Consider the following 10,604-nt stretch of genomic DNA (forward strand, 5'->3'; position numbering starts at 1 on the left):
CTGGCAAATTTATCAACATAATGTTAAGTAGGTTGTATTTGTTGCCCTGTGATCAGCCAGGTTCATTTTGAGTTGGGCTCTCTTGTGGTAACTGATGGCTACTGAAATACTTGTAGGTGGCTCATCATACCTTTGTAGAGACGACCATGACAGCACAGACAAGCCTGTTTCTCAAGCTTTCTGAGTGACACAAATCACCATGAAAGAAAATATTGAACCGTACACCTCAGATTCGTATCTGCAGTTATGTAGGCCAATCTATCTTGGCTCCACAGTATGTCAAAGTAATGTACAATATATCAGTGCATCGTGTGAAACATTCAATAGCTGGTTTGGTTTTGTCTAAGCATGCTACTGAAATGTGACCCTATTGGTGGTTTTCAGATGGTTGTTAAAATTTCTTCAAAAAAAAAACTGGGAAATTTTAACATAACTGTGTAAAAGTCTGTAATCGACATACAATGTATTTGGTAGCAATGAGAATCAACTTGCTGGTCATCTTATCAGTATGATGACAGTATGATGACAGACAAAAAATTCATTCTTATTGGACTGTAAAAGACTTTCAACGAAACTGATATATTGGTTCAGAAATGGACCAAACATTAAGAAAAGATTCATCAGAATTTGGGTTGATGATGAGATAAAAAACAATTTTGTTTTCAGCTTTTATTTTATATTTTCATCATTTTATATTATACGACTAATTTACATCTTCACATCTCAGTGGTTATGGAATGAATAGTTAGTTGAAACTGATAGAAAGAGAGAAAAAAAAACTATAAAACACTTTCATTTTTGTCACACACACTTAGTACATCAGTACCCATCCAAAATAATTGTCATGATTGGGAAGGTAAACCAAATGCAACTTCTAGTAACATCCAATAAAGTTGAGCACTTTAAAGATAAATCATGGGAAATATATACTTAAACTGCAAATACATATAATAAATAAAAAAGTTATTTACAAAATGGTGTGACAAATCACATACTTTCCCAGCAACATGATGGTACATAAAAAAAAGAAAAAAAGATTCATGCGCAAATGAGTGATTGGAAATATGCAGGACCTGATATACCCGACAAAACCATGGCCTACTGATGTTCATCACTACAATGAGCTGTACCAATTTTACATGACAATGGCAATTCTGAGGAATTTTCCCAAACCTGGAAAAAATCTTGTGTCTCGAAATATTTCCAAATTATTCAACTGTAGAGACAGTCATATCCATCACTGTGCCATGTACACCTAGCAGGTAAAGTGATTCTGGAACTAATTAGATAATCTACCACTAACAATTCTGTCTGTAAGACAAAGAAAAATACACTAAACCCACCAAAACTATTGTCTACACACTACAATGAATTTGAGAAAGACAATACTAATGACTTATGGTACTCCAACAGAAAAAGCAAAGCAACAAGGTAAAGTTAAACTGTTCCCTAATGGTGTATGACAACTTTCACAAACACTATTTAGGAAACATGACACCAATTTACAACTGGTTAAAATCAATTAGGATAAATTTTACAGGAACACTGTACAAGTGACATTCTTCTCAAAATCTCAGAAACTACTTGTAAAAAAATATCTGAGCCAAGTTACACAAAAATAGCTTCTATAATATTCTCAGCTGCAGATTTTCCCAACAAACTTCAAATGACAAATTCAAGAATAGAGATATCCAGAATATTTTAACAAATAAACAGTTGATAGAATTAACTATTACACTTGACAGGAAACAAATGAGACTACATACAAAACTAGGATACAAGATAAATTATTGCACAAGATAAATTCAATTGTAGGTGTTCTTCTCATTCATGTATTTTCAATGAAATAAAATGAAGATGTACAGTTCTTATTGACCCTATACAAATTTTGATTCAATTAAAAATATTGGTTTTCAAATGTAGTACATGCACACAATATGATTTCTATGTGAAAATGCCAAAAAAATATTTAATGGTCATATCATCAATGGTATTAGCCAGTGTTTAAGATATATTGAAGTTACCTATAATAGGCACTTTATCAAATAACTTGTACAAAATTTTTTGCACTGGCCAGAGTTAGGCATTCAGTACAAATATCTCTTTCCTGATGACAGCAGAGTGCTCTTCTGATCAGAGGTTCACAACAAAGTACTCTCCTGATCAGAGGTTCCTAGCATTCAGTACACAGAAAAATGTGCTCAACCTCTTGTGAGATACACACATTCTGCATGCAGTACACAGCAGACCTCTCATGACCAGAGTCAGACATTTTGTTCTGTACACATCACAATGTCCTCTCCAAATTAAAGTTCGGCAAACACTATCATCACTAACTGGATATACTTGTCTTGGAGAGCATGGCACATTTTGAATATCGCTTCTTGTGTTCTTAATCAGCTTGGCGCTAAACAGATATCATCTTTAAGATCAGATCGGGTGAGTGCAGGAAATGTGTCAAGTCTTCTGTTGTTACTAGTTCTCAATTATTACTCAACTCTGTCCAAAACAATTAAAGTACACCAGGCTCTGTTCCCCTGCTCCTAATAGTAATAGTATACAAGACTCTGCCCCTAACATTTATAGTATACCAAATTCTGCCCTAACAGTTACAGTATACAAGACTCCGCCCAAACATTTATAATATAGCGGACAAAGTGTTTGTAGACTATCAAGAGGCACTGACGGACTTTGTGATATTTGAAGGAGAAGAAGAATTAGGACGGCCAGCAATCAGTGGAGGTGGTTGATGAAGTATCGTTCTTTGGGGAGGAAGTAATCTGCAAAACAAAATGAGATTTTAATATGATGCTAATGCTGTCTGGTTCTAAAAAAACATTTTTCAAGGAAGTACTGCATATACAGAGCAGGCTATGCAGGTAAAATGATCAGTCTGCAAAATATGTTGAAATTGATTTATTAGACTAGAAAATGAATGGCCCAACACCCATGCTGCTGGTTCCACACAGGAATCCTCTCTAACTGGTTCAGACAAGAGAGATGGACATAGGCAACAGTCCTCACTCTTCCATCTAACCCTACAAAATGGAGGGGACATGAAACTAGCTGACAATACTTTAGATAAATACTGTCAATAAATCCTGTATGATTCATGTACAACATAAATTTCTTCTACATACAATGGGCTAGAGAAGAGTGATGCATGTTTACCTGGAGTGTTGAGGTACTGATGGCACCCGCAGGCTAACAGATCCCTGAGCTTGTTTGAGGAGAGGTGGAGGAGCAGTAGAGGAGGCTGAGGTCCCATTTTTGTCATCAGTACTGATACCATTCATTTCTATCTCATTAGAGTCAGTCTCCATCTGAATTAATATGTCAGCAAAATTGGGTAAATTCATTTTCAAGTATTTCATTATCAGCAAATTGAAAGACAATGTTTGTGGCTTTATTGTTGTCAGGTAAACACTTTTTCAAGAGGCTTTATTTTCACCTATTTTTGGACGGTGGAATATCATTTTTAAAAATGGATTCCTTGAGGATGAAATTATTTTACAAAACCATAATTTTATGGATTTTCTGAAAATACATTCTTTTGAAATAAAAAAACTGCCTTTCTGATTTACAAAATTTAAAAAAATAATAAAGATTTAAATGTCTGGGATTAATGTAAATATATTCACAAAAACATTCAGTTATAGTGTGCACAAAACGTCTTTCACCTTTTCCTCTTCTTTTGTCTCTTCCTCATCCTTCGTATTGTCTGTCCCATGTTCTGCTTCATACTCTGCCAGCACTTCATCTAAATTATATCGTCGTCTAAAGTTTACAAAGAAACTTCGTACATGAGCTTCTGTCTTGTTTCCTATCACCTCTGCGATAGCCTGAAAGTCTTTTCCATATTTTCGGACACCTGTAGACAAAACAATTTCACTTTATAACAATTCAGGAAATTACAGTCCCCAAACCCTTCTCAACATGACAGAATCCAAATACTAAATATCAATTTTGATATGGTCAAAGGTCAAAATGAAGGTTGTAGTGACCTACTTTTGATAAAGCACATTGTCTCACATAGGTACATTGCCTCACATTGGGGACCCTTTACACCAAGTATGACATTTCAGTAACAAGTAATGTAGGAGATACAGCCCAGACAAAAGCAGCAGGATGGATGGAAGGACAGATGAAGGACACAACACAAAATTATAGGTCCCTTCCTTCTGGTTTGGGGCTGTTAAGAGACATCACTGCAGTACATTTTCCTTGTTTTAAATACCTATATGTCTACTAACCTTGCACTCCTAGCAATAGCTCCTCATTGGTCCACTTTGCATTAATACGTTGATTACTCTGAAACATAAATTTTGATATAAAACAATCAGTCTATAAAAAAGTGTATAAAACTACTTGTCAGTACAGAATGCTAATCGGTATTTCAATTATATTCAAACCTTAAGAGGCATATTTACACAAATATTTGCTTCATTACTGACACAATACTGGGGGAGGGGGTACTTTTTATTTCAGTTTTAATTTTGTTTACAAAGGATGGAGTGGTTTAATATTTACAAGTTATGAATCACCACCTCTTTCATGATACAATTAGAAATATTTTGAAAGTTTTTATATCATATGAAACCAAAATCTGAGAGTGTAGTTTACCTCTGGAGGTTTTAGTTCATCTATACCACAGGTCAGTTTGTGTTTCTGCATGCTGATTATCTGTTTGTTATTCTGCACCTAAAAGTGTCACAATAAAGACGTGTAAAATTTGCCACATTTTCTTCTTTGTAGTAATCAATGGATTCAGATATCACTATTTACAGAATAATTGTCACGTTATGTTTTACACAAATAATATACTGTTGAGGTTAAATCATTGACAATTTGAAAAAAAAAAAAAAAAAAATGTTGCCCTTCTAACGAATTTGACTGCTGAAAATTCAAGAAATCACTCCTAAACCAATATTCCAGGAAATTGTCTCACTTTTTATGAAGTAAACGGGCCAGATGTACATTCAAAATTGAATTAACCTTTGAGACTTAAAATCTGAGAAGCCATCATCTACAATAAAACAATGCCCCTTATCCCACCTATATGTACTACTATTTTAAAGAGTTACCAACAAACAGCATTACATTGCCCTTCATCAAACACGACCCCTCCCGAGTCACAGGTAATGTGTTGGCCTCCTGAGTTGTTTGCATGATAATAAGGTACATCGCAAACCTGAGCAAATGCCTCTAGTGTGGTTCAGCTTTCTCAAGAAAGGAATGGGATAACTTCAATACTTGTGACAAAATTTTCACTGAAAATGATATTAATATGAAACACGATACCAGTTGACATGGTATTATTCAACAAGCATTACACTGACCATAGAGTGCAAAGCACACTGTTCATTTTGCCTAAGCCTGTGATAATTTGATCAAGGGATTTACCTGTCGCTTGATTGAAACTAGTTCTGTGTCCAATGCTTTGAGCAGTGCTTCAGCCTGACCAGACAAACCACTTCCTACCAGCTGTAAATCCTCGGTGTTGATGTGCATTCCGCGTGGAGGTTTCCGTTTGTGTTTCATGGGATTGTGTCGACTGTGGCCATGGTCATGTCGTTTTGACCTGATCACACCGGTTCTCCTGTATAAACCATAACCATATTTGTAGCAAGCAAAATACCAAGATAAACAATTTTAACATTCATTAGCTTACATGAAGCAGAATTTTCAAAATCAATTCTTTCAAAATTTTGCTCATATTGTAAATTGCTATATTCTACTTTAACTGTTATATCATCTGAATGTTAGTAGGTAATAGCTCAAGTATATTATTTTTTTCTCAGTTTTGTCAACAATCAATAATGAATTTCATACAGCACATTTAAGACCTAGTATTTTGTGCACTATTGTGAGACCATTGATATAAATTTCACTTACCTTTCATGATAAAATTCTCTGTCTTCTTTCTACAACCAAAATCAAAACGTTAAAACAATCCAGCTCTCTGACCTAATGCTATATCTGTTTTGCTAGGTACATTTTTTTGTGAGGGATCATCTAAGCTGTCTTAGGAAACAAAACCATTAATCTTTCCAAGATCAAGATCACTTTAAACCTCATCTTGAATCAAATTATACATTAAAAAACATTTGTTATGGGATAATTTACCATCACAAATCAATATTTATCAATAACCAGAGAGTGATTTCTACATGCCTCATTTTCCTTGGCTTCATCTTTTCCATTTTCTGCTGGTTTACCATTTTCATCTCCTGATTCCTCGTCACTATAAACAAAACAAATGCACAAAAGGTAACAAGGTTTTTCCCTTTATAATGACCTGATGCTTAACATTAAATCATCTCTTTATCTTGTGAAACAGTTCTAAATGAAATTTAGCAAAGATTCTTTACCGGAATATTCTTTTAATTCAAACCATCAATTTTTAAAACCAAAGTCATGCCATGTTCATGCAAGACAAGTTCAATCAATGAAATTTGATAATTTAAAACTTTAGAGGTTAATTTTTGAGGATCTAATTAAGTATATGATTAAACATTTGCATATTTACCTGTCTCCAGCTTTACTGAGTTTCTTGGCCTGTCTGTCCATTAGACTTGTTCGTGATCGAGTCTTTTTCCAGGAGTAGTAGTATTTGACAAGGCTAGCAATAGACTTGTCTGGCAACTATCAAAAAAGAAGAATCATTTACTCCATGTTAGCCACACAAAATTTATCGCTGGTATTAACAGAAAACATCTGTTTCTATTTCATGTTTTACTTTTATACTCTTAACTGTTGTTGAGAAATTGGCAGAGAAGCTAGAAATTAAGTTACTTATTAAACTGAGGAACAGAAGTTGCAGTTTAACAACATTTTAAAGATTTTTTCATTGATATTTTAAATCTTCATCAAGATCTTTCTTTTGATCACACACACAATTAGAATTTCTGTGAATATTGCAAAAAACATTTATTTCAAGGTCATTCTGATAACTCAGAAATAATTCTGGAGTAGAAAGTAATATATCTCTACTAATTTCAATAGATTAACTGTCACCTATTTACAAGCTGGAGTCTATAACATCATAAAAACATGTTTTGTAAAATGCACTCAAGAAAGTAAATTTATTGACTATTGATAAAATCCCAGTACAATCGCATTATAAATGTTTACTACATCCACAACACCATCTTAAAATATATCTTACCATCTGTCTGATGCGATGAAAACTTTTCCCATGAAAGCTGAATGCTTGTTCAAATAACACCTTGTCCTCCACAGTCCACTCATCAGGGAAGGGGGTGAAGTTGGGCAGGTCAGCTAAGGCTTTTTCTATGTTGTGTTTATGCCAAAATAACATGCCAAGGGCCTTAAACACAAATCAGTAAGAGTTATGTCCCTTGTAAGAGACAACATCTTCATAATGTTCACAAAATAATGCCATATTTAATGGTACAAAATTCGTGAACTTACCTGTTCAGTGTTGTAACCATGCTTCTCTTTGGCTATTGTGACATATTCATCAACTAAAAAAAAAAGATTTATTTTTAATTTGTTGTTGATATGCACCGTTTTATAATTATGATAAAATGATATTGTATAATCTATATTCCCCTTTCAAAATAAATATATCATCAACAAGAATGACATTAATATGATATATTGATACACAAGAGTACACAACCTGACAATTACCTATCTTTTTCCAATTATTTTAATAACAAAGTGTCAAATCTGTAAACACACAAGTTATTCATATATCATCAAAATACCAGAATAGTCAGAGTGAATCTTTATTATAACAAGAAAATGATTCATTTTAGTGTCACATAAAACATTTTTCACATAATACATTGGAGAAAATTAATTATCTGGCCAAGTATTGGCCTACAAGATATCATTTAAGAAATTAACATCAAGGAACCAGCATATCATATTACAAATTTATCTCAACATCATCAATTCAAAATCAGCATGAAGAGGGTTCTGAACTATATCCTACTGGTAGATAAACTAGCTTAATAAGCAAAAAAAGGACTTCATATTACTGTATATTTTTGTCAAGGTGATGGGAGAATTATTCTGCTACAGGGACAAGTAACATAACCTCAATCCTTCAGAAAGCATAATTACTGTATTCTCGATCATTAAAGCAAAATGGATTTAGAACTTCAAAGATTGAAGCCTGTACCAAGTAAGGATGAAGTTGTTTTAAGAAAGGATACATCATGCAAACTGCATAGTTTATACATATGGCCTAATACTTTTGGAAATGTATTTACCATTGATATCAGACAACTCGCTTCCAGGAGCCCATACCAAAATGGCTTCATTTCGCTGATCAGGTCGTAGATCTGAACAAAAGGAGATATTATTAATATCACAGGTTTTTAAAAATGTATTTGTTCTCTATCTTTTGGATGTAATAAATTATAGAACACAAAAATCAAAATTCATTCAAGATGCAAAAATTTGGTCAATGGAAATCATGTACTTATTTAAATCCATATCCAAGTTAGTATAGACATAACTCTATGCTACATATTTTAAAATTCAGTAGAGTTATCCCCCTTAATATCATTCAACATTTAAATCAGAAGATTATTCGAGTTGTTTCTGCAAGGGAACCTTTTCTATACAGTTGCATTTGAAAGGTCTCATATATTGAACAAAAGTTTTAAATAAAAAAAAATACACTTAGATAAAAGATTCCAAATGCATAACATTATTGACATTTGACAAAGAATTGGTCTGATTTTAATATTCTAACATGAATTGAAATTTATTCCAATATCAAGCTGCTTTTTGTCATTAAACAAGTTTTCTTTAGCCATACAACTTGTCGCAATATGGAAAAACTTATCTTATTTAATAACTTCATATTTCATAAGATATATATACATACCCTTTGCCTAAATAACAAAGGAAAAAAAAGGCAAACAAACACTTCTATTTCTGGAAAGAAGTTTTTTTTCCCTTTTTCTCCAACATTGGCAATTTTCTAAAACATGCACAATTTCTATTTTCATAAATTCCTCATTTTTGTGGTCTGCATCAGAAATCCATTTACAGTGCATCCAAACGGACAAACAACTACAATGACCACTTTTTTTTCCATTGATGTTGATACTGTTTTATGAAATGGATCGATCTTATGATATTATTTTGCATTCTGACAAATTTGTGCACTGTATCAATATTTGCAGGCCTGTCTCGATATAAGCCTGAAATGTAATATTCAAAATGCAGATCAACCAGCAGTGCAGATTGTCTGTATAAACAGGCTAATGACACTATGAGAAAAAACATTTGTCTTAAAAAATCAATCTAAAAGAGAAAAAAAAACGGATATGAATAGTTTTAATGCATGTGCAATTTAATTTCATCCGTTTACGTGTTGATAAATTTATTTTCCAAAAACGATGTCCATTCCTTCATCTAATAGCTGTAACAAAAAAGAAAATACAACCAAAACGAATTCGCCACAAATTATATATTTTTTGTTATGAACCTGTTTTATCCCAACGTGTTCGAAAACATTACTCACCTGGGGTGAACTCGGGAACTGTTGCTTGGAAATCATGCCCCACTCTCATTCCACCACCCTCTATAATAAAAACATTACTGTCACTGTTATCTTCAAGCATAATGATAAAATGTGGAATTTTCATATTTAAACAAAAAGAAGAAATCGTACCCATTATAGATTATCGTTAACACCATGTGCGAAGCAAACGGCGATAACTTACCGTGATCAGAGTCGGCGCTGTCGTCGTCTGAAAAGTCATTTGGACTTGCACAGCGAGAACGCCTTCCATTTCTAATATCTACGACATTTCTGTCCGCCATAACCATTATACTCTCCAAAAAATGAGTTTTCCCGATTACTTTAAGTTTGGTAAACAGTTTTTGTCCTCACACGGAAACTACGGCCGTCGGTAACTCAAGCAGAGTGTAGTGTGATCACACCGTTGTTTTCGATGCCATCCTCAGTTGTGAATATAGTTCCAATTTGAATTCATGTTTGTAACACAAAGATGTTATGACGATGAATTAAATGTTATTTTCGCTCAATACGAACGTATTTTTACTCCCACTAAGCCTGTCTGTAGATGAAATATGGAATTTGATATTCTGAAGCGAATGGTTCCAAAGACGGTGGATATCATTGCGCTTAGCTGGTATGCTACTTCTGCAAACAACGTACACAATTCGGCCAATTACGAGTATCCACCAATGGGTCTCCATACCTCTTGAAATTTATTATCCAAAATTTTGAGATTTAAGTACAATAAATTATCTAACTAAGCACATCTTTCGAGTCTATTAACGGCATAATAAATGTTGGCAGGCATTTTTTTCAAAATTTTCCTTCATTACAAATTATAACTTATTGGTGAATATCCACCATATTCCGTGCAAGGTATCCGTTTAAACACGAAAAACACACTTATTATTGTTGATGCTGATGATATAGTTGTGATGAGACCTTTAAAAATTGTATTAAGAGCTTATCACATTTCAGGGGAACACAAAGAAAATAATATATCGTACTGCGCGTCTGGCTCACCGTACACCTTATTCCCCGTTCAACGTGTCAGAACGGAAAAGCTTTGACTCAACAATATCTGAGCGGTTTCTGG

The 10,604-nt window shown here is 33.6% G+C and overlaps 1 protein-coding gene across 1 annotated transcript; it reads right to left on the reverse strand.

The window, feature by feature from the left end:
- Positions 1-654: 654 nt before the first annotated feature.
- On the reverse strand, positions 655-9,869 carry LOC132549967 (REST corepressor 3-like). Its single transcript, XM_060213958.1, has 14 exons — positions 9,711-9,869; positions 9,509-9,568; positions 8,244-8,315; positions 7,435-7,487; positions 7,169-7,330; positions 6,530-6,645; positions 6,175-6,244; positions 5,896-5,924; positions 5,404-5,599; positions 4,624-4,701; positions 4,254-4,311; positions 3,681-3,871; positions 3,172-3,323; positions 655-2,780 (listed from the first exon to the last, which is right to left on the reverse strand). Exons 1-14 carry the CDS (start codon positions 9,814-9,816, stop codon positions 2,672-2,674), a joined length of 1,452 nt encoding a protein of 483 aa, XP_060069941.1. The 5' UTR covers positions 9,817-9,869; the 3' UTR covers positions 655-2,671.
- Between the last annotated feature and the right edge of the window lie 735 nt (positions 9,870-10,604).

This window comes from Ylistrum balloti, unplaced genomic scaffold (genome assembly GCF_031769215.1).
Source record: "Ylistrum balloti isolate Yb309-2 unplaced genomic scaffold, AGI_CSIRO_Ybal_v1 Utg370094, whole genome shotgun sequence".
NCBI lineage: Eukaryota > Metazoa > Mollusca > Bivalvia > Pectinida > Pectinidae > Ylistrum > Ylistrum balloti.